Raw genomic sequence first — 24,040 nt, 5'->3', positions numbered from 1 at the left:
TTATCACTAGTTACACATCCTATTCAGCAATTATGCAAATACTTCTGTTGAAAAATCAACCAAAAGCTTTCATCTTTCCTGGTATTCTGATCTTTTCTTGTAAATTGGAAAACATTGCATAAATTTCTAACAAATGAATTCAATGTTGTCAAACTCCTGAGCTTTAAGTGGATTAGAATATTCTAAGTTTTCATAGCGCACCCATAACTCACTTTATAGCCAGCTGCACCCTCCACACTAGGGCACCTCAACTCAGCTCATCCCACAGGCCACCTGGAGCTGCTTCAGAGCCCTGGACCCCAGAGCTGACACAGGCAGTCACAAGGCAATCCTGCAACCCCTGGCTCTCATTTCCCTTTTCTAGGTTTAGCGATCTCCAAGAGCCACTTGGCACAAACATTCCTGGATGTCCGCTCCCCCCACAGCCCAGACCCAGGACAGCCTTGGCTGGCAGGTCATCTGCTCTGTGGCAGGCCCACACTGCCCTTCTCTCACCTCACCTGCCCCAAGTTCACACCACGGAGGAGCAGGTGAAATTCTAAGCACACACTTACGGTTCACTTCCCAAAGATTACTTAAGACCTAACGTGAATTTATATACAAACTTTCATGATTCTGGGAGAAAAGTGGCTCAATGGGTAGTTTCAGTTCTACAAAATGAAAAGTTCTGAAGATGTAAATACACTAAGGGCTATTGAACTTAATGCTCAAGATAGTCAATTTTGTTTTGTTAACAATAAAATAATTCTTTCTCATCAGATTGGTCTCTTGAAAAAAAAAACCTGTCTCCATCAGGCAGTTTCCAAGCAACTGCTCTCGGCTGGTGTTTGGTTACTTCTGATGCCTGTGAGTTCTCTTAGGTGGCATCACTTCCTGCCTGGCTCCCCAGGGACATGGACTCCTTCCTGTCACAGAACCACTGGTGGCCCGGTCGGGATGAGGCAGGCGTGTTGGCATCTCCACCTCTCGGGCGCCTGTGTGCTCACAGGCTGAACCACGGTAGTGTTTGGCTGCTGTACCTGCCACACCTGTTACTCTGCGTCCAGCATGTCTCTCACCTGCCCCCCACCCCCAAACCTCGTGGACAGACTGTAGGACCTCTGTGCAAAACTGCTGGCCTGTGCAGGAACCCATTGATCATGTAGACAGCTGTGTACCCATGTCTCTGAAATTTTGAAAAGTGTGCCTAAACACAACACCGAAAACAATTATTTTATTTAGTCAGTTTGTTTACAACTGAAACTCTGGGAATTCAAAATTAACATCCTTGCCTGTGAGCTTCTTATACACACCAGAAAAAGTTTCGACCTACAAGAAAGAAAATAATTTATCACAAATCACAGACTTTTAAACATGCACTCACCTCTCAGCCTAATGACTGTACACCTGTGCCCTGCATGCTCCTTCTCCTCCACCAAGTGCTGAGAGGAGGACCACACAGGACACGCCCCACAGCCCCAAGACTGGGGACAAACCCATCTCCTGTCTGGGGACAGCACTCTGCACTATGTGCCCGAGCACTGCGCTCCTCTGGGCCACATGGCGGAGCCGCTGGGCTGTCCACAAGGGGCACACTTGACCAGGCAGGAAGTGAGTCTCCCAGACTCTACCACCCCCGACCCCATACATACAGTCTTACTCCAAGTCTCATCATGGAATTACTTTACTTCCTATTTCCTAATAACCTGTCCCCCACCCCCATTAAAAGCAGATGCACAATCCACAAGGACATGTGAGACATAATGAGCCCAGGGGCCATGTGTATCCAGTGACCGGACCCGTGGCCCCAGCCCCACGGCCAGCACCTTGTGCTCCACGTTGTTCTGCTGGGCTTTGTCCAGGTGCACCTTGATGAGCCGGCTGCCGTCCAATTTCACGCGGATCCTCTTACCCACAATCTCGCTGGGGAAGACCAAGTCCTCTAGGATGGCGTCATGCACAGCGGTCAGGGTGCGGCTGGAAGCACAGTGACAAGGTAAGAAATGTGGGAACAAGTCCTGCTCAGCCCCACGGGCACCACGCACGGCTCCATGGGGATGGCAAATGCCAGGTGCCTGAATCAAAGGGACACCAGTTTTCAAACGTGCTACTTACATTGAATGCAGCACACCAGAGCCATCGTCAAACCATAAGAGAGTGACAAACACCCCATGGCTTTATCTGAAAAGGACGGTGTATGTCACTCACTATCTTGTAGACTACACAATCACATCACCGTGAGTGACTGTCTCCAGGGAAGGGGCCTGGTGGGTTTTTACTTTTATACCTGTGTTTAGGTTCACTCTCACTGGAATGCTTTCTCAACTAAACCCCCGCACACATCCTTACCAATGTCGCTCATCTCCAAGACCAGCCCTCTGGTGCTGGGAAGCTACTGGAAGGCTGAAGAGACCAGTCTACCTACCAGGGCCTTCACGACCTCCGCTGGCCTCTGAATACCACTGCACCCCATTCTCAACAACCACGCCAGGCAACACCCCACTGCAGACAACGCGCTGTCACCAGCTCTAAGGCAGTGGCTGCGGAGGGTCCCCAGCTGCCCAGACATCCCACCACACACATGGCCACGAAACCTGCTCCTCCCAATGTCATGTCACCTTTGCAGCTGGCCTGGCTGCTGACAGCGAGGTGGACTCCTCCCACACTAGGGGACACATGGCAAGGAACTGAGCAAATGAAGACAGTCCATTTTCCATGCTCACAGAGGACGCTGCATTATGGGTCTGTCCAGGGTTCCATCCAATCAGACACTGCATGGTACCAATCTGCACCTCCTCTCTGGCAGGTCCCACACACACAGTGAGCATTTCCTGGTGGCTCCTAAGTGATTGCCAGGCTCTTACAGGGACATGGCCACAGCGCACTCCCAGACCTTCTTCACTTTCAGAGCAAAGGAGACTGGCAGCTCAACCTGTTGCTGCTACCGCTAACTAGGCACCTTCTTATTCTCATGACCAGGAAGCACAAACACGGAGATCTGTCACGACTCTTCTCAGAACAAACCAGAGTGGAATCACAGCTCCTCCAGAGCCATCTCAGATTTCAGGGCTGTCTCACTTCTTTTGGGGGTGGGGTGGGGGGCTGGTTGGTAATGCAACCTCACTAACCAGCGGCCAGAGACGAGCCGCGCCTGAGGAGAAACGGGAGGCTCTGCTGCAGTCAGAAGCCAAAGCAGACGTCACTCTCAGCATCTCCGCCGTCAGAGACAGAGAGGACCACCGAGGGAGACAGTAACTGAAGGCAGGAGGCCACTCGCAAGTGGCAGAGCCCCCTGGCCTCCCAGCTGGATCTGATGCCAGGAAGCAGGGAGACTTTCCATGCCACTAGGGGTCAGCGTGGGTCACACCTGAGAAAACGTGGGGAACACAGGCTGGGAAGAGGGAGAATGAAGGCTGCGGACTTGGGAGCCAGTCCCTTCGCTGGGTGCACAGCAAGCGTTCTGCTTACACTCAAGTGCCAGTGGGGTTCTCAGATCTGAGGTCACAAAACCACTTTTTCAAGTATTTTGATTAACAAAGGAAATGCTCTTGATAAACTGTCTCAAATACAAAAACATTCCTGAATTCTTAGCGCTGTTCCAACTGCCCAAAGACCAGCTCAAAGTGCTGAGCCCTGTTAATTCAAGTCCCAGAAAACCGGCTCCAACCTCTCCATGTAACATGGTGCAGGACGCCAGCCCATAGCCGAGTCCACCACCTCCTACCAGACAGGAGGCTGAGTGTACCCAGCATCACATAACCAGCTGCAAGGGGCCAGCTCTCCATACCTGGCTCATCGCCCCAGGTCCCGGTATCCCTGTCCTCTATTTTTAAAAATTACTTTTTATTATTCCTCCCATACCTTTTGAAACTTATTTATTTATTTATTTTTTACAGAGGCAGAGAGTGAGTCACAGAGAGGGATAGACAGGAAGGGAGAGATGAGAAGCATCAATCATCAGTTTTTCATTGCGCGTTGCAACACCTTAGTTGTTCATTGATTGCTTTCCCATATGTGCCTTGACCGTGGGCCTTCAGCAGACCGAGCAACCCCTTGCTGGAGCCAGCAACCTTGGGCTCAAGCTGGTGGAATTCTGCTCAAACCAGATGAGCCCGCACTCAAGCTGGCGACCTCGGGGTCTAGAACCTGGGTCCTCTGCACCCCAGTCCGACGCTCTACCCACTGTGCAATCGCCTGGTCAGGCAAAACTTACTTATTTTTAAATAACAAAATACCTCTTCTCCCCATCCTTTAAGCAAAAAAACTAATACACATTATACACTTCAGGCAGGCACCATCTGGCAGTTAGAGGGACACCAAGACATCTTTTTCAAGCTGGTCCCTACAGCAGGGCCTGCAGGGACCCAATAATCCAAGTCCATGAAACCAGAGACTCCACCAAAATACCAGAAGGCCTGAACCAAGGAGTCAGCTGTCAGCACCCAAGCTTGTGCACAGAACCTAAGCCAATCAAGCTCTTAAGCACTGCCCACCTGCATCAACCAGTGCAGTGACACTTTCAACCTGTGATGCCAGCAACAGGAAAACCTAATTCTGCCTTAAATCACAGCAACAGTAAAAAGCAAAGATGACACACCCTGGCCCACCCTCACTGTCTGGAAACAATCTCCATCTTTTGTGACAGCTGTGACCTCTGACACCATCGATGCCAGCACATGTAACTCTGATCTCCAGAATCTTAAAAGTTTTTCACATAAAATTATGGAGGGAACCGAGTGACTCAATCAACAACCCCACAAGAATGGCTGTCCTGAACTACCAACGGCTTGACCAATCTGCTGCGTCTCTTACTAGGCATGGCCCCTGCAAGTCAGCGGTTGTTAGTAGAGCAGAGCACACGTTTCTGACGCGGATGGGAGACTCACCTCCTCGGACGCTTCTGCTTATTCTTTGTACGGCTTTTGCGAGTTGGCTTGGGCAGAATTCTCCTCTGCAAGGTAAAAATAATCATGCAACAGCAGAAAGGACATAAAGGTGGCAGTTAAAACCGTCAATCTGCTTTAAAAGCAAAAAGACGGTAGGAGTTCAAACTTTGAGAAACCTGAACCAGGGAACGAGTAATTGAGACACCCCCTTGACTATTTGCCCTTTGCCTACAGACCACTCCTCAGCTTCTCTGTCCCTCCCTGTCTCCCGCCTCACCCAAGCAGCAGGAACCTCACGCAGGCAGGTGACCTCAGTCTGATCATCTCAGCCACCACACATACGCCACTGGGAAGGTGGAAAAGCGGTTGTAACCTCTACAGCAAAAGTACACTTCGCCTGACCTGTGGTGGCGCAGTGTATAAAGCATTGACCTGGAAATGCTGAGGTCGCCAGTTCAAAGCCCTGGGCTTGCCTGGTCAAGGCACATATGGGAGTTGATGCTTCCAGCTCCTCCCCCGTCTCTCTCTCCTCTCTCTCTGTCTCTCTCTCTCCCTCTCTCCTCTCTAAAAAGAAAAAAATTAAAAAAAAAAAAGTAACACTTCACCTGCTTAACCCACCACAAGCTCAGTTTTCCAGCTCTCTTCCACCTACAAGTTTCCCTGTATTCATAACAGGGTTCTTACAATTACTAATTACCCACAGAGTCCCCACACGCTTGGCGTGTTCTCAGCCAAATTAGCCCGGCAAAACATGCCACACAGAACAAGATACCTGCGCAATAAAGACCACATGCTTGCCGCTGAACTTCTTCTCCAGCTCCCGCACCAGCCGGACCTGGATTTTCTGGAAAGACTTCAGCTGAGGAACCGGAACAAAGATGATGATAGCTTTCCGACCGCCACCGACTTCAATTTCCTGCAGAAAAGAAACCCCCCACTCCCCGTTTCAGTCCACAGCCTCCCGTTGTCCAAACTCAGGTGCACCGTTCCCCCGTGGTCCTTCTCAGCTTGGGACTCTCGGAATGCTCAGACACTTCCTTCCTTCTTGAGCCTCTTTCCAGCCTGTCCCATTGCCACCCCCCCCACCCCGTCCCCAACAGGTGACACACAGGACGTCCAGTCTGTGAATGAGGAAATCCGGGGGGGGGGGGGGGGACACCACAGGTTAACAACAGGCCACCGCGGGTGGGCACTGAAGTTGTCTGCAACAAAAAACGGGCCTCTTCGCCGAGTCTGCAACTGACCCACATCCTGCAGCTTCTGCCAGCCACGAACTCAAAAAAACCCAGCCCGTCACCTGCACGTTGGCCACGTCCGGAATGGGGACAAAACGGCTTTGAAAGTAAAAGGAAAACGTTGCAGTCCAGCCGGAAGCAACGAAGAAATAACGTGTAACGGGGTGTGTGCAGTGAGATACGTTCATTCATTTCTGTTGCATACACGCTGCGGGTCAGGTGGCCCGGTGGCCTGGCACCTACATCACGCCCGCAGGGTGCACCCGCCCTGGGACGCACAGCCAGCTCGGGCCGTGCCCACCCCCGCGCCCACGGGGCCCGCGGGGCCCAGGTCCCTACAGCTGGCGCGGCGACAGTACCTTGGCCGCGGTGATGTTCAGCTCCCGTAGCTGGGCCTTGAGGTCTGAGTTCATCTCCAGCTCCAACAGAGCCTAGGACAGAGGGCGGGAGGCGACCTGAGACCCCCGTCCCCATCCACCCACGTGCGGCCGCCGCCCGCCGGGGACACGCTACCGGGGCCCGCGTCGGCCCCAACCCTCCACCTCCACCCCTCACCTGGGAGATGCCAGACTCGAACTCGTCTGGCTTCTCGCCATTGGGCTTCACGATCTTGGCGCTCGAACTGAACATGGCCTTCTCCTGCCAAGAACAGTGACAGCTCTAGGCTGAGCCGGTCCCCGCACCCCCGCCCACGCCATCGGGGGACATACACCGCGTTATCTGCCGTATCACCACCCGGGGAGAAGGGCCCCCCGCTTCAGGGATGACTTCAAAGCCTGTTCCCCTCAGAATTGGCAGAAAAGTCAGCACAGAACGAAGGCCACACACTTACCTTGTTGAACGCCGGATATGGAAGAGACTTAGATATCGCGAGAACTCGTCAAATCCCGGCGGCGAGACGGAAGAGGCGGGAACTAAAGCAGTCGGAAGAACTACTGAGAAGCAAAGAATGCTAAAGAGTCCCGGAAAGAGGCTGCCGGGTACCTGGTGTAATGGTGACGCTTTAAGGTCTTGGGGGGAGCCTCCTTTTCGGCCCCTTTCGTGAGAATTCCCTTGCCGGGTTCCGGGCCGGGATCTGGGTGGGAGACCTGATCCGAGAAAAGCAACTTCAGGGTCCCCTCCCTGAAGATGGAAGGCTGAAGAAAGGCCAACAAGGGGAAGGTGTAGGAGGGTATGGGGCGGGGGGGGGGGGGGGGGGGGGAGGATACATGTTGATGGACAGACACTTGACTAGAGGGAGGTGAACACACAGTACAGTGTGCAGATGACGTGCTGTAGAATTGTGCATCTGAAACCTGGATAATTTTGTGCACCAGTGACACCCCAGTAAACTAAACTTAAAAAAAAAAAGGCTAACAGAGCCCTGGCTGGGTAGCTCTGTTGGTTAGACTGTCCTCCCAATACGCCAAGGTTGCAGGTATCATCATGGTCAGGCACATACAAGAAACAAAGAATGAATGCATGAATAAACCCCATAACAAATTGATGTCTCCCTCTCTCTTTCTCCCCTTTCCTTCCTTTCTAAAATCAATCAATAATATATTTTTACATATAAAAGTGACACTATTTTTCCATTACTATTCATGGAACATGTCCAGGATGAAAAGGATGAGTGTGACAGTGAGGGCACATTTGTGTATCAGACCACAGGAAGTCCATCTTCACAGCCACCAGGCAGAACACCATCAGCTCCGTTATTCAAAGGACGTAAGAGACTTGAAGCAACTCACCGTATTTACACAGGTAGGAAGCCGTAGCTGGAACTTGAAGTCAGCATATGTGCACTTCACAGCTCAGGGACAGGAGAGTAGCAGAGCATTGTGGGACATGGAGGATTCGTACACACATGTCTGCACGTGTGTTCACAAGGAGCTCTCCTTAGACCTCCTTGATAATCTGGATGTCGCACCAGTGAGTTTATCCCCATTTGCCAGTGAGGAAACGGAGGTCCAGAAACCTTGCTGAAACATCCTCAGGTATCACATTTTGCTAGCATTGTTCTTGTTAACAGGTCACCTTAGGTGGACCTGTAGGGCTGTTATTTAAATCTGTTACACAAATAACTGAAAGATTGCAGTTAAAATGCTCGTAGCTCAGTAATTTACCTATGTTCCTTAGAGTACCAGGAGGCATTTTCTACTGCTATTAAGGCTGGGGACAGACTAGTAAGACCACCCACAACTAGTGCACGTGGAAGGAGAGGGGCAGGAACATCCACGTGTATACGTCCACCTGTACTTGACACCCAGAGTAGGTTATTTGGTTAACACCCTTCTCCTGTCAAGGCGCCTTCTCATTTATAACTATGTAATAATCCGTTGTAATCATTTTCTCAATTCATTCTTTTAAAGCTAATAATTTTAATTTTGAAGACATTATTCAAATTCAGTCAAACATTTCATGCACAAACTAAAGCCCATACTTCCCTGATCTGAGGGTGGGGAAGGGGCAGCTGTTAGGCAGCACTTCCCCCTGAACCCGTGGTAGGTACACCCTCTTTTCTTTTTTTTTTTTTTCCCTTCATTTTTCGGAAGCTGGAAACAGGGAGAGACAGTCAGACAGACTCCCGCGTGCGCCTGACCAGGATCCACACTTACTCCCATATGCGCCCGACCGGGATCCACCCGGCACGCCCACCATGGGGGGATGCTCTGCCCTGGGCGTCGCCATGTTGGGACCAGAGCCACTCTAGCGCCTGAGGCAGAGGCCACAGAGTCATCCCCAGCGCCCGGGCCATCTTTGCTCCAATGGAGCCTCGGCTGCGGGAGGGGAAGAGAGACAGAGAGGAAAGCGCGGTGGAGGGGTGGAGGGGGTGGAGAAGCAAATGGGCGCTTCTCCTGTGTGCCTTGGCCGGGAATCGAACCTGGGTCCTCCGCACGCTGGGCCGACGCTCTACCGCTGAGCCAACCGGCCAGGGCGGTACACCCTCTTTTCCATGTACCAACCCCACGGTGCTTCGGGCCCACTAGAGCGCTAGGCCCCGCCCACAACCTCAGGCCCCGCCCACACAGGGGCGGTCCACCTCCGCTCCAACCAGCCTCCGGCTCCGCCCACAGCGTCCTAGGCCCCGCCCCGTCCCCGGCTCGCTTCAGGCCCACTGCGCCCTCGCCCGCCTTAAACCCTGCCCTTCTCAGGCCACGTCCCTCTCGGGAACCTCCACTCAGGTCGCACTTTCTCACTGACATCCCGGAAATGGACGAGTCCGCGGCGCTCCCAGTCTAAACCCCGCCCTCTAGTCATGCGTCATCTCCCTGCACCACCGCCGGAAGTTTGGTCCCTGTGATGGCGGCGTCGACACCGGGAGTCGGGATGCTGGTTGGTGGCGAGCAGTGAGCGATGACCAGGCTTCTGGACGTGGTGCACAGAGTCGCTGTGTCCGCCGTGCGCTGCAGGAGCAGCGGGCTCGGCATGTTCTACGCCGTGAGGAGGGGCCGCAAGGCCGGCGTCTTTCTGACCTGGTGAGGGGGCCGCCCCCCCTCCCCCAAACGACTACTGGGATTTCTGTCCTGAAGTCGCCCAGGTTCTAGACTGCTCACAAAAATTAGGGGATGTTTCAGAATGAATATGAAGCAACAAAAGAAAAGGAACATTTGATTTATTTTTATTAAATAAGGACATCAGTAAAGCAAACAAGTCAAAGAAAGTTCAGTTATGCAAATGAGATACAAAACCAACTTTTATTTCATTGCTGAAAATGCACTAGACAAAATGCTGAAAGTCCTGGAGTATCTATTAGCACATTTTCTGATCCTCTAATTTTTGTGAGCTCGGTCGGAGTCTGCGGGGCGCCTTGCGGGCCCGGCCTTGTAAAGCATGTAGACCGTGACTCAGCCTCGAGGAGCGGGCGGTCCCACCTAAAAACGGAGGAACGTGGAAGCCGCAGGGAGGAGGTAGTAACAGAGCCTCGTCTGTTCCAGGGACGACTGCAGGGCGCAGGTGGACCGGTTCCCCGCTGCCAGGTTCAAGAAGTTTGCCACCGAGGAGGAAGCCTGGGCCTTCGTCCGGAACCCTGGGAGCCCCCGTGGCCCGGAAGGTAGTCACCGCGTGGCGCTGTGCCCTTGCCACCTAATCAAGAGAGAGCCCTTCCCATTCGTCCCAGGTGTCACTTTACTTAGCTCTCGGATGAGCAGGTAGAGGAGACGTGACGACTGTTGTCATTCTTTTGTTTCACAGACTAGCAAACAGCCCGAATGCAGGCTGGCTGTGGTCCCCGGCCAGTAACAGGGTCACAGACAAGCCAGGACTCTACTCTCTTGTTCCACTATGCGCCCTCACTGTCGTTCCCCTTCACCAAATGCTTGCCCTTGGCGTTGGGTTGAATGGGCTACATTGCTGGAGTGTAGAACATTGGTTGGTGCTTTTCACAGCCTGCACCTGGATGGGGGTCCTTTTAGACTAAGGATCCCCAAACTTTTTACACAGGGGGCCAGTTCACTGTCCCTCAGACCATTGGAGGGCCAGACTATAAAAAAAACTATGAAAAAATCCCTCTGCACACTGTGTATATCTTATTTTAAAGTAAAAAAACAAAACGGGAACAAATACAATATTTAAAATAAAGAACAAGTAAATTTAAATGAACAAACTGACCAGTATTTCAATGGGAACTATGCTCCTCTCACTGACCACCAATGAAAGAGGTGCCCCTACTGGAAGTGCGGCAGGGCCGGATAAATGGCCTCAGGGGGCTGCAGTTTGGGGAACCGTGGTTTAGACAGTTTCCCAATTGAATTGCCTCCAGCTTCACGTGTTACAGAAAGTATAGTTGGTTGAAATTAAAACCTCCCTTGTGGATAAAGCGTCAACCTGGAAATGCTGAGGTCGCCGGTTCGAAACCCTGGGCTTGCCTGGTCAAGGCACATATGAGAGTTGATGCTTCCAGCTCCTCCCCCTTCTCTCTCTGTCTCTCTCTCCTCTCTCTCCCTCTTTGTCTCTCTTTCTCCTCTCTAAAAAAAATGAATAAATAAAAAAAAAAATTAAAAAAAAATAAAACCTCCCTTAAGGGACATCAGGTTTGCAGGACAAAGGGTGACTGCTTTGGAACACAGAGGTTTCATTGTTGTTTTGTTTTTGAGAGAGTAGGGAGGGGAGGTGGAGACAGAAGCATCAGTTTGTTTCTCTACTTTACTTAGAGCACAGAGTTTTTAAAAACAGATTGTAGCCTACCTAGAAGAAGTGATTTTTTCATGAACTTTACTTGCAAAGTTGTTTTTTACTCCAGTAGATTAAGACTGAGCAAAGGGTCGATTGAGTCCTTTGTTTTGAAGAGTCGCTAGCGCCCACTAGGTGCTCAAGCATGGAACTGCTGCTCCTTTTAGATGACAATTTCGGTGAAGCAGAATTCAGAGGCAGGTCGTGCTAGGAATTGGCCTCGAAAGGCTGCTTTCCCAGGCAGGGGAGAATGTGACTCGTACATTTGCTCCATCAACATCTCCCCGGCACCTTATTTATTTATTGATTGATTTACAATTTTACTTACTTTTTAGAGAGAGGGAGAGAGAAACTGGGCGGGGGGTGGGGTTAAAGCTGGAAACATCACCTCGTAGTTGCTTCTTATATGTGCCTTGACTAGGCAAGCCCGGAGTTTCAAATTGGTGACCTCAGCATTCCAGGTTAACATTTTATCCACTGCGCCACCGTAAATCAGGCACTAGTTCTCTAATTTCTTGTATACAAAATGTTGTTCTTTGTGTGCTCTGGGGAAAGAGCCCCTCGGATTTTCAAACTCTGCACTCCGGAAGGGTTCATAACCCTTGGTGTCTTTGCGGTCTCCGTCAAGACCAGATTTATTTTTTAACAGAAGCTTTGGTCTTGTCTATACATTATCAAGGGGATGATAAGTCCTTATGAAGCTCATCCTGGAGAATTTAGAATTAATTTCCCAGGATATCAGCATCTGAGATGGTGTGGACTGTCTCACGGCATGCCCTCCTTGTAGGGCCCATACAGAGAGTATTTCCTAAGTCTGACTTAGTGCCATAAATAACTCACTGAATTTCTGGATTCTTAGTGGTTTCACGTTGGGTTCATTGTTTCTGGCCACTGAGCAGACCCTGTCTTTCAGGGAAAGAAGATACACATGTACAAAAATCACAAGTGAAAGCCAGCAAGCGACTCCGTGAGCCCTGGGCTGGAGGTGAGGAGGAGAGCTCAGAGCCGTGTGCGAAGCATGTAAAACAGAACTTGGAGGTTGCCTCTCAGGTTGGCAAGGACACATTCTCTTATATGGGTATGTCTGACTTAGGTTGTTTTATTATTTTATTATTACTCTTTAAAGTATTTTGTTTATTTTTTAAATTTTACTTACTGATTTTAGAGAGAAAAGAAGGGAGAAAAAGAAACATTGATCTGTTCCGGTATATATTCTGACCATGAATTGCACCTGCAAGGTTTGCTTATCAGGATAACACTTGAACCAACCGAGCTATCTGGCTAGGGTTTTTTTTCTCCATTGATTACAGAGAGAGAGAGAGGAAGGGGGAGAGAGGAGGCAGGGGTGGTAGAGAGAGAGAGAAGCATCACCTCAGTGCTCCACTCACTGGCTCCATTTAGTCATGCACTCATTGATTGTTTCTCATATGTATTTTGGCTAGGGATTGAACCCTCAACCTTGGTGCGTTGGGAGGGCGCCTATTCACTAAGCAACGTGGCCAGGGAAATTTTAAAGATATAATGAAGCCCTGGCTGGTTGGCTCAGTGGTAGAGTGTCGGCCCGGCTTGTGTATGTCCTGGGTTTGATTCCTGGCCAGGGCACACAGGAGAAGTGCTCATCTGCTTCTCCACCCTTCCCCCTCTCTGTCTCTCTCTTCCCCTCCCACAGCCAAGGCTCCATGGGAGCAGAGTTGGCCCAGGCACTGTGGATGGGTCTGTGGCCTCTGCCTCAGGCGCTAGAATGGCTCTGGTTGCAACAGAGCAACGCCCCAGATGGGCAGAGCATCGCCCCCTGGTGGGCATGCCAGGTGGATCCCAGTTGGGTGCATGTGGGAGTCTGTCTCTCTGCTTCCCTGCTTCTCACTTGGCGGGGGGGGGGGGGGGGGAGATAAAATGAAATGACGTGTAAAGACTTTTCTTGCTTTTGTAGCGGGGAAGTTTGAGCTAATGTTTAGCATCCTCGTTCTTATCTGGAAAGGCATTTAATTTAAAAACCTCTAAGGCTACTATGTTGTCAGTCATATGGTACAGAATGATTATAATTTTGGACATTCATAGGAAAACTGTCATTCAGGCTTTGAGCAGAAGACATTACTGTTCTGAAACGCCAGTGTTCGCTGTGAACACAGCATTTCAGGTCACTATGAGAGAATGCAGAACCTTGAGCTTCTTCACGTAAGAAAGGCCTTGGACAGAGCTCCTTTCTACAGTTGGTCTGCATCAGTGTCTCAACCTTGCAGAGTCTGTCTTTGCTAAGCATACTGGTTTTTTAGACAGGAAGCTCCTACAGGATTGTAACATACCCTCTCAGTTTAAAATGCCAATTCAGCCATTGTACATTTTTAGGTGAATTTTACTTTGTAGTGATGTTGGACCAGTAGTGCTCACTGAGCTTCCTTCTTACAGGAGAACATGTCGTTGTCTACACTGATGGCTGCTGCTCCAGCAACGGGCGGAGGAGGGCACGAGCAGGAATCGGTGTTTACTGGGGGCCGGCCCATCCTTTGTAAGTAAACTGAGAAGGCTTCAGGTTTTACTGGGTCCTGTTCCAAAGCTTAAGAAAGCTGAAGTAAGATCTGCTCGCCATGTGACCATGTGATAAATGGCTCTGTGCTCGGGAGAGTAGAGCAGCTTTGGTCCGTGTCAGCACTGACAACTTTGTTCTTCAGGACAGGAAACACCTTAGTGTAGCCCTCTCAGCCAAAATCCTACGAGTCTCTGTGTCTCGCTGATAATATGTTGCCCCCAAATGACCTAAAGGCCGCCCTAAAAGAATCACAGGTCTTCCTGGGAGATGGTTTGGACAAGGATGCAAAGGGACAGGTCACATGACTTGGCTCCCATCATATCACTGACGCTTCTGAAGATGTGAGCGACACAGAGTCAGTGTGTGAGTTGTGAATGGGAGGGAACTAGAATAGTAATGAACAGCTTTAAAATTTCACGTAAAAGAGGGATTTGACTGTTTAAAGCACCCACAGGCTCAGAGCGTTGTTCTGGGTGCCCGCAGGTGCCCGCATCTGTGTTGGGCATGTCTGATGTAGTCTGTTAAGAATTCCACTTCCCACGTCTCTTGAGCTGTGCAGTCTGTTAAATCTCTGGCTTTTCTGTGAGCCCTGTCCATGCTGTGAGCTGGGTGGCAGATTGGGTGTCTGCCCAGGGCCACATGTTGTGTTCAGGGCCAGAAATTAAGGCTTCCCTTGGACTTGGGTCCTGTGTCCCTTCCACAATACCATACACAGCGCTTTTCAGCAAAATGCTAATGTTGGTTTGATTTCTAAATAGGCTGTTTTTATATGCTGCTTTCATATCTGAAATAAAAACATAAATTAACCTGTTATAATTTTATTTTCTTCTGTACCATATTGAAACCAGAAATGTAGGCATTAGACTTCCTGGGCGACAAACCAACCAAAGAGCAGAAATTCATGTAAGTTATCAGAAATACTTTTCACTATCTTTAGCATTGACTGTGAACATGTTAATGAACTTTGTACTGTCTGCTCATCAGAGACTCGGAGTCCAGAAGGAATTCAGTGTGGGGTTAGTAGCAATTATGAATAGTTATTTTCCAGGAAAATTATGAAACATTTAAAATAAACATATGAATAGGATCATGTATGTAGCATGATTTCACACAGAGACTGTGACTATTCCAGTCAGTACAGAGAGAGGCGTGCTTACATTTTGAAGTAACTGGCGAGTGGACAGTGCTGCAAGTTGCCCAGGTTCTATAGCGTGACGGCTGCCTTCTATCTTCAAGGCGGCCTGTGCAGCCATCCGACAAGCCAAGGCTCAGAACATTCGTAAGCTGGCTCTGTATACAGATAGCATGTTTACCATAAACGGTAAGCTCTGTGGGTTCTGGTCAATTGTCAGTGGGTGGGTATCTCCTTCCCCTGCAGGAGGTGCTGTGTGAGGGTGGGACACACGGATCAGTGAGGCCACAACTGGCCTGTCAGGTGTGAAGGAAATGGTGTGGACCTTGGAGTTCCAGGTTTGCTTCCCCAGTTTTGCACAGAGGGATTTCTTTGCCAGGGACCAGAGACATGGCAGGAGGGTAGATGTGGCCCTGCTCTGGTGGCACTGTGTGTCTCGGTGTGTGTGAGTAATGAGGGTGGCGTGCTGAGGCTGGGAAAGGCTTCCTGGAGGAGGTGACATCTTAGGTTGAAAGCTGGAGGTCTAGTACAATTAGAGTAAAGGGAGGAGAAAGGGAGAGTGGGAGCCTGCCTGAGGCCCTAGCTTGGCCCAGGGAAGAGAGGAAAGTCCAGAGTGCTGCTCAGGATACAGGTGGGAACGAGCAGAGGGAAGACTGGGGGAGAAGGCCGGAACTTCCAGGGTTGCAGTCTGGACATGTGTTCCTTCCAGGCATCACCAGCTGGGTGCAGGGCTGGAAGGAGAACGGGTGGAGGACGAGCACCGGGAAAGAGGTGATCAACAAGGAGGACTTCCTGGAGCTCGACAGGCTGGTCCAGGGCATGGACATTCAGTGGGTGAGTGTCTTCTCAGGGGTTCCATCTGTGGTGGTCAGGACCACACCGTCACAGCTAATGGAGAGGTGGACAGTGCTCTGCACGTGACCCAATGACACAGAGTGACAGCTTCCGTGACACCAGTGTCACACAGTCACATCGATATCGTGTAGGTAGCGCTGCTTTTACAGGAGGACATTGTGACAGGACACTGTTCTGTGTCCTTTATGTTGTCCCCGCTGGCTGCACCTCAGAGTGACTTGGACAGTTAGCCTATGGGTTTCTCTGGGGGCAGCCGTCACGTTCAAGCCAACTTACAGTGTGTTTTGTTAAAGGTAATGTTGGGTGCTAGGACCCTAGTAACATGACTATTTTTCCAAAATGGAAGTATTTTTCTTATAACAGGCAGTTTTTGCTAAAATTGATTTTTCAAACAATCTGGAGTTAAATGGCGCCTGTTTTCCTGTCTCTGCTGTGCAGGCCAGGACTGCAGACAGGGCTGGGTGTACTGCCGTGGGAGCTAGCTGTTCAGCCCCGGAATGGTGGGCCGGGCGGGCCGGGGCGGCCCTGTGTCACAGCAGTTCAGTCATGTGCTGTGTGCACTCCCACCCGCTGGACACACATGTGCTGTGCCGGGAAGGCTGGCCCCAGCCGTCCTAAGCGGGATAAAAGCAATAGGAGCAGTAAGGTCTGACCTGTGGAGGATAGACTGGGCTGTCCGTCAGTGTGTGCATGGCGCCATGCATTAGGAACAGTCACTGCATGGGGGGTGGGGGGGGTGTCACTGGGGGATGCTGTGCGTGGGAGCTTCCTCTTCAGCCCACCAAGATGGAATTCTTCACCACGAGGATGCAAGAATAAATGGAAAACATCTGTCTAACAGATGCATGTTCCCGGCCACTCGGGCATTCTGGGCAACGAGGCAGCGGACAGGTTAGCGAGGGAAGGAGCAAGCAGTCAGACAGTGGATGAAGCTGGGGACGGTCCCAGGAAACCCTGAGCCAGTGGCTGTTTTGCTACTCACTGCTGTGAAAAATGAGGGCACAGGAGCCGGAGAAACACTTGCACCACAACTCAGGATGGCAGGCTGGCGGTCTGTGGTTCCGTGTGACACGTGCTTCTGTGCAGAATAAACTGGACATCCTTTGAGTTGTGTTTGAGCCTTCAGCATAATGCTCCATTGGGCTTGATACAGTTCTCATTAATTTTACGCAGTCTGGACAAAAAATTTAGGACTTTAATTTCATAAGAATGTGTTAGCAAAACACTGGTTAATGAGTGCGGATAGGAAGTCTAGATGTCTCCTGAAAGTGTTCATCTACCTTCCAGTGGGTGGGATTGCATCTTGGGATCATCGGGGCGGCTTGTTCCCCTGTGCTGATCAGAGAGGCAGTGATGCTGCGCTGGAGGTGGGGCCAGGCCCGCAGAGACAGAGAGGGCTGGTCTTCCTGGCGAGCCCCTGTGCACCCGGCACACCTACACATAGGGAGCCCTGGCAGCTCACCGTTATAACCTATTTTTTACTTATTTAAGTAATTTTAGAGAGAGAGGAAGGGCGACAGAGAGACAGGGACATCTCTCTGTTCCTGTATGTGCCCTGACTGGGGATTGAACCGACAACCTCTGCACTTCAGGACAGAGCTCTAACCAACGGAACCATCCGGGCAGGTTGGAATAGTTACAGATTTTAAAGACCAAGATGCAGAATTAAATCTTTAAAATTTTTCTTTGGCTATTTTTGTTAAACACACTAAGAGAGCTTAAAAAAGTTATGCCATGATCATGTATTTATATCTTTATTACCCTTTTACCATAGAAACATACAGAACACACAAAACATATGTATGGCTTATTGAACTCTCATTATAAGGTGGATACCCCCGTAACCACCCAGGTCAAGAAGAACTCTGCTGGAGCCCCCGAACTCCCAGGTGCCCCTCCCTCCCTGCAGACTGAACCCCGACTTTTACAGAAATGACTTCCTTGTGATTCTTTATGGCCGTTTCCTCGCCTCCTTTCTTAAAACTCTTTATCTGTTAAGTCTCTGATTAATAAGCCCCTCCATCCTGTTCCCTGTACAGTTTATCTAGTGAGGCACCCAGTCCATCTGTCCTGTCACATCCTCCCTTCCAGATCTTGTGTGTGTGCTCACGGTGTGTGTAGCACTTTGTTCTGTTCTCGTATCCCCTGCAGATCAGCTGGGGGACCCAGAGTCCTGAGCAGTCAGGTCCGTCCTCTGGCGGGAGGATGGGCACAGAGTCCAGCTCTTCATTCTTATATGCATTTTGATTTGTTTATATTTTATTTTTTGGATGAGAGAGATGAGAAGCATCAAATCATAGTTGCTTCACTTTAGTAGTTTGTTCACTGCTTTTCATATGGGCCGAGCCCATATGAAAAAGCCGAGCCAGTGACCCCTTGCTCAAGCCAGTGACCTTGAGATCATGTGAAGGATCCCATGCCTAACTGTCAGTGAGCCTGCACTTTAGCCAGAGACCTCGGGGTTCCGAGCCTGGGATCTCGGCAGCCCGGGCCAAGGCTCCGTCCACTGTGCTGCCGCCAGTCGGACAGATGCCCTGTTCCTTAGATGCCAGCAGCGCCTGCTGCTGCCTCGATCTGGTCATCACTGGGGTTGCAGAAGGGCCACATGCTGGCATTTTGCCTGCCTGGGCTGGCTGGGAATGCTTTAAGAGGGTGCTTTCCCACACTACTCTGGTTTCCCAGTGGGAGAGGTCACACAGAGGAAAGGCAGGGTCACTGTGAAGATAATGAACTGGCTCTCTGTCATCCCTAGAAGGTGACCGGTGAAGATTTGTTTGTTTTCATAATGTGTGTTGTTGGCCTTTGTGCAAAATGCGCCCACAATCTTATGTTCCTGCCATGCCCACAAGAGGCTCTTCCCTGGGGCCATGACCTGTCTCCCACGGGGTTTCCTGCCCCCACCTACCTCCACAGGCTGCCCTCAGTGCAGAAGCCCTACTCCCATCACAGTGTGTGGGGTCCAGTGCCCCTGCCCTGGGCAACAGGACCCCACTGCCTCAGGCCCTGCACTGGGTACTTGCCTACAGATGTGTTCGAGGTCCCTCCTTCCCATGTCTGCTCACATGTCACTCAGCATCCAGCCTTCCCAGCCACACCTGCAGGTGCTATTCTGCTATCCCACCCCCTCTTATGTCTCCCTCCCTCCTTCTCCCCCCCCCCCCACTCCCACATTCACATGGCTGCCACTTACTCCACTTGCACCATCATTCCTATGTCTGTTACTTGTGTCTGTCTCCCCATAAGAATTTGAACTCTGAGGGCAGGGAGATTTTTCTCCCCTTTCCGCTCACTATTGTGTACGAGGGCCCGGCACAGAGCAGGTGCCCTGTCACTGTTGAATGAAGTGATGACTGGCATTAACCTGAAGGGTCTGAGATAGTGGAAACCAGGGGCTAGGGCTTGGCTCGCTGAGACCAGGTCCCCTCCCCCTTCAGGAGTGACTTTAAATAGTTGGAGCCCACGGTGCAATATTCATGGATGCAGAGGGCTCCAGTCATTGGGCACTTCCGGCTGGTACCTGACTGGAGGGACTATCACGTTGATGGAAATTAGCTTTTCATCAGAGTGATATTTGCTTTCTGAGAAACTAGAGTTCAGATTATGCTGGCGGTGAGTCTGACATCACGGCTTCTGAACACACAGCTTCACAGACGCCTGTCCTCCCCAGCTACGAGAACAGCTGGGTTCTCATGCATGTGGCCCACACTGGCCCGCCCAGCGGGGGGGGGAGGGGCGGGAGCCACACACAGCAGTGCTCACTCTTGCTGCCGCATTGGGAGGTGCTCACAGACTGGGTGCCGGCCGTGTAGGAGTGCAGAGAAATGGAGTGAGGGCAGCACCCACGCGGCGTCCTGGAGCCCCCAGCCCGAGCCAGCACTAGCCCGCAGGTCCCCCTTGGAGGGACAGTCTAGGCCGGGCTCAGGCCTGCAAGAAATGTCCATTCTCCTAATTCTTTTAAGATTGAATTGACCCATCCTTAGCTCTTCCCTGTGAATTTGGCTGTTCCCAGCCTCCGTCACCTGCAAAGGATGAGACCAGACTCCCAGGCACAGCTAGGATGTCCTAGTGGCCCTGGCACAGATCGTTGACCATAGTACCTAAGAGCAGTGCGGGTCCTAGAAGGCCCGGCTACCATGAGCACAGGTCGACGCCCTAGTTCCTGTCTTGTGCGTTCTCTTATTTTATCCAGTTCACCAACTGTTCTGAGGTCTGCTTGGGGGTTGCTGTGTTGGTGTGTTCACTGTTACAAAAACACTAACTGCTTTGCTTTATATAACACATGCTTATGTCACAGTCTTTATGTATTTATGTGTTTATTTTGAGAGAGGCAGGGGAAGAGACAGAACATCGAGCTGCTCCTGTAGGTGCCCTGACTAGACTGAACCAGCAACCTATGCACTGGGACAGCGCTCCAACCAACCGAGCCATCTGGCCGTGGTTTTATTTCCTGATAGATTTTTAGAGACAGAGAGGGGAGAGGAAGGGAAGCATCCATTTGTTGTCCCGCTCAGTCATGCACTCACTGGCTTTGATGGGGGATCAATCCTCAACCTTGTCATTTCCAGATGATGCTTTTAACTCAGCACACCGGCCAGGGCTTTACCACAATCGTTAAAAATGCACTACGGCCTGACCGGGTGGTGGCGCAGCGGATAAAGCGTTGGACTGGGATTCCAAGGACTTGGGTTCGAGACCCTGAGGTTGTCAGCTTGAGTGTGGGCTCACCTGGTTTGAGCAAAAGCTCACCAGCTTGGACCCAAGGTCACTGGCTCAAGCAAGGGGTTACTCGGTCTGCTGTAGCCCCTCGGTCAAGACACACATGAGAAAGCAATCAATGAACACCTAAGGTGTCACAGCGAGGAACTGATGATTGATGCTTCTCACCTCTCTGTACCTGTCTGTCCCTGTCTATCCCTCTCTCTGACTCTTGTCTCTGTAAAAAAAAAAAAAAAAAAAAAAGTAAAAAAAAATATGCACTATGAACGACAGCTCCTGAAAGGACCCTGGCCAGGGTTTTAGCAGGCGTCCCCAAACTACGGCCCGCGGGCTGCATGCGGCCCCTTGAGGCCATTTATCTGGCCCCCTGCCGCACTTCTGGAAGGGGCACCTCTTTCACTGGTGGTCAGTGAGAGGAGCACTGTATGTGGCAGCCCTTCAACGGTCTGAGGGACAGTGAACTGGCCCCCTGTGTAAAGAGTTTGGGGACCCCTGGTTTTAGGAAAGCAGTTTTCGGGAACCAGGGGTCTGCAAGAACAGGCGTGTGGTGCTGATGCACAGCCGCCACTGGCCGTAGCACGTGGCTACACGCACGCGGGCTCCCTGCTTACCGGAGCCCTAAACACAGCCCCGCCCTGTCCTGTGACATGCAGAACACAGGAACAAAAGGCTCTGCCAGTCATCACCTGCACATCCAGTGTCAGCACTGCAAGAGAAGCCGGAGTACACAGTGCGTTCAGTCTGGGCTATGGCAGGATGCAGAGGAGGCGACGTTCACGATCGCTGTCTAGCTCCTGTATTAATAAATGCTCCAGACGCTCAGGCAGAGTGAGAATAGTCCACGCTCCCTTCACAGCTTTTCTCTGACAGTCGGGAACAAACAAAAGGGCCTCTGTACTTCCTACAGATTTTCTGTCTGTCAGCACCGCCCTAGGGGCACATTTGCCCCCTATCCACAGACCCTGCATAGCTGCAGGGTTGGGTGGCCTTGGCTCTGGCCTTGGAGACATGCTTCCAGGCTCCAGGGAACAGGTTGCCAGACCTGCTGGCACAGCAGCAAACTGGCTCCCTGCAGTTCCCAGGGGCAGTGCTTCCGGACCTGGGGGCCTAGGCCAGCTTGAGGCACTGTGTGTTGAAGCTGTCCCCTTCCCTGCTGGCGACGGCCTCTAGCAGGGCTTGCTTCTTCTGCATGCTGCGGGAGGACTCCAGCTCGTACATGGTGGTCAAGTTGAAGAGCACGCTCTCGTGCAGGGCGCGCCCAGGCTCCTGCTGCACCATGGCCTCCAGCTGCCGCAGGGAGTCCTTGAGTCGGCCCAGGTAGAGCAGGCACACGGCCGCATTGTTGTTGGCCTGAGGGGTGAGGGGTGGGGGCGCAGGTCAGGACGGGCGCAGGCATTACTGTGGCTCTGCGCGGGGGCCAGCGGGGCTGGAAACCTCCCCCAGCCCAGGCGCTGCCCAGGACATGGCTCAAGGCCACAGGGGTGAGCTGACGTGTGCTGCAGCCTCTTACCACCGCATTGGTCGGGTCGATCCTCAGAATCTCTGTGAAGAACCTGTGAGCCTCCGCGAAGTTGTTCTGACCGAGGTGAAGGAAGGCTCTGGAAGGTAAGGGGCAAGGAAACGTCGGTGCTGGTGCATGCCAGCAGGACTGGGAGGTGCTCCCGACCGCAGAGAGGACAGGACGTGTGCCCGATGTGACCCTAAGCGGCTGGGCAGTGCAGTTGGCTGACCACTGCCGGCGTCCTGGTTAGGAATTCCAGCATGCCTGACCTGGTCAATTCAGGTGTCAGAACTGCACCTGTCAGTTTCCTGATGTACAATGGGCCCTGTCTCAGCCGCACTTTCTGTTACTCAGTGCGCGTCACCTGGGCGCGGGCCTCCTCTCAGCAAATATGCTCTAAGTTCACATCACTACCAAGCGTTTCGGCCATAAAAGCCCCTCCACACCCCCAGCACAGCTGGCTGGGGCACTAGTCCCGGTACATGCAGATGCCGATGTTGATGAGGGGGCAGTGTTAGCGCTTTGAAAACTGGGGGGACCTTAAAGTCAGTTTTGTGGCTAAAAAGAACAAGGCTGTGAGTCCAGAAAACACCATGCCCTCCCTGGGTCTGATCTGCTGTTTTGGTTCTGAGACCCAGGACAGGAGGGGCCCGAGGCTGCACTGTCCTGCGCACAGGGCCGCATGCTCAGGAGCTCTGAGCTGCATGCCATCTACAAGGCACACCTGTTCATCAGCACCATAGTCCTCCCCTGCGGTCCGTCCAGTCTCTGCACCACTGCCTCCACGTCCTGGAAGTACTTCTCAGCCGTTTTTATGTCTCCAATCTGCTTTGACAAAATTATTCAGTCAGTTCAGGGGACAAATCTACCTGCACACAGTTCCCTAACCTCACATTATGAAGACATGTATGTATCTGGCAGGGGACGTGTTGTAACCACTTACTAATTACTACTTTTGTAGAAAATGGGACACATTTAGGATGTGGTGGGAAGTGGACATCCCTGCCTCAAAAACTAACATCATGTTATAAAATCACACGTGTTACAGTCTGTGCCTACCGAAAGAAATCCTGGCACAGTACTAAATAGAATAAAAATAAAGGACCCAGAGCTGACAGAGGGCTGGCAGGGACACTGTGTTAGTGGGAAAGATAGAGAAATCTTGGAATAGTACTCTTTGCTACTTACTGATTTTCCTGGTAATTAGAAACTTACATCCTCATAATTATTAAAACACTAGATTTAAAATCTCACTCTTAATTTTAAAGAGAAAGAGGAAGGGGGGCGAGGGGGAGATAAGAGAAGAACATCTATTCTACTTATTTATGCATTCATTGGTTGATTCTTTTTTTCCCCCTCCTTACTGTTTATGTTATGATTTTAGAGGGGAAGAGAGAGAGAGAGACAGGAGCATCAATCTGTTCCTGTATATGCCCTGATGGGGGATCAAACCTGAAACCTTGGTGTATCGGGACGACAGTCTAACCAACTGAGCTACCCGGCCAGGGGCCCTGACTGATTGGCTAAGAGTTGGAGGCAGCTTAAAAACTGAAGCAATATAAAAAGGCAATTAAGCCCTGGTCGGGTAGCTCGGTTAGACTGCTCTCCCAATAGCCAAGGGTGTGGGTTTGATCCCCTGATCAGGGCACATACGAGAATCAACCAATGAACATATAAATTAAGGAGAGTAACAAGTGTTTCTCCCTCTCTAAAATCAATAAAAAGGGGGGGCAATTATAAGTAATATATCTAATAGCGAATAAAACTAGTTAAAACAGAGAAGTGGATAAATACACAAAAAAAGTAAGCAAAGTAAGCCAAATCATAAATGTCAAAGGAGAGGCAGAAAGGAAATTGAAGTAATTATGAAGAGGACTATTTAACCAAACTCTGCAAATATATGTGAAAAATGGAGCAAAGAGGTCATTTTCTAGGCCACTCTGAAGTACCAAAGTCAATCCCAGAAGGGGATGGAGCTCCCTGTGGGAGAGAGCCCAGCAGGAAGTGATGACAAATGACCACTGCTGCTGCTGCCCGCAGACCCGGGAGCTCGGCCTG

The 24,040-nt window shown here is 51.1% G+C and overlaps 3 protein-coding genes across 9 annotated transcripts in view; 1 reads left to right on the top strand and 2 right to left on the bottom strand.

Annotated features, from left to right (window-relative positions):
* Positions 1-1,198: 1,198 nt before the first annotated feature.
* On the bottom strand, positions 1,199-7,067 carry RPS7 (ribosomal protein S7). 2 transcript variants are annotated; one of them, XM_066234526.1, is made up of 7 exons: positions 6,933-7,067; positions 6,656-6,739; positions 6,460-6,531; positions 5,638-5,781; positions 4,866-4,930; positions 1,806-1,956; positions 1,199-1,308 (listed from the first exon to the last, which is right to left on the bottom strand). In XM_066234526.1, the coding sequence occupies exons 2-7, from the start codon at positions 6,728-6,730 to the stop codon at positions 1,231-1,233; spliced, it is 585 nt and encodes a 194-aa protein (XP_066090623.1). In that variant the 5' UTR covers positions 6,731-6,739; positions 6,933-7,067; the 3' UTR covers positions 1,199-1,230. The 2 variants fall into 2 exon arrangements, with proteins under 2 accessions (XP_066090623.1, XP_066090624.1); XM_066234527.1 differs by lacking the exon at positions 6,933-7,067 and adding an exon at positions 6,811-6,927.
* Positions 7,068-9,216: 2,149 nt separating this feature from the next.
* The window catches only part of RNASEH1 (ribonuclease H1), a 28,403-nt gene continuing 13,579 nt past the window's right edge, over positions 9,217-24,040 (top strand). For 2 of the 3 annotated variants that reach the window (XM_066234524.1, XM_066234523.1), the window contains exons 1-7: positions 9,217-9,558; positions 10,018-10,133; positions 12,165-12,329; positions 13,658-13,757; positions 14,627-14,681; positions 15,015-15,099; positions 15,620-15,744. In XM_066234524.1, coding sequence (XP_066090621.1) covers positions 9,437-9,558; positions 10,018-10,133; positions 12,165-12,329; positions 13,658-13,757; positions 14,627-14,681; positions 15,015-15,099; positions 15,620-15,744 — 768 coding nt within the window. In that variant the 5' untranslated portion in view covers positions 9,217-9,436. Of the gene's footprint in view, positions 9,559-10,017; positions 10,134-12,164; positions 12,330-13,657; positions 13,758-14,626; positions 14,682-15,014; positions 15,100-15,619; positions 15,745-16,606; positions 16,873-24,040 lie in introns of those variants that run through there. The other variant, XM_066234522.1, reaches the window with a different exon arrangement.
* Positions 20,062-24,040, bottom strand: part of TRAPPC12 (trafficking protein particle complex subunit 12) — a 39,180-nt gene continuing 35,201 nt past the window's right edge. For all 4 annotated transcript variants that reach the window (XM_066234520.1, XM_066234518.1, XM_066234521.1 and 1 more), the window contains exons 10-12: positions 22,707-22,807; positions 21,992-22,079; positions 20,062-21,831 (exon numbers count right to left, since the gene is read on the bottom strand). In XM_066234520.1, coding sequence (XP_066090617.1) covers positions 21,589-21,831; positions 21,992-22,079; positions 22,707-22,807 — 432 coding nt within the window. In that variant the 3' untranslated portion in view covers positions 20,062-21,588. The remainder of the gene's footprint in view (positions 21,832-21,991; positions 22,080-22,706; positions 22,808-24,040) is intronic.

Source organism: Saccopteryx bilineata, chromosome 6 (assembly GCF_036850765.1).
Source record: "Saccopteryx bilineata isolate mSacBil1 chromosome 6, mSacBil1_pri_phased_curated, whole genome shotgun sequence".
NCBI lineage: Eukaryota > Metazoa > Chordata > Mammalia > Chiroptera > Emballonuridae > Saccopteryx > Saccopteryx bilineata.
Note: the sequence above shows the minus strand (reverse complement) of the source record. Positions and strands in the feature narration are given on the sequence as shown.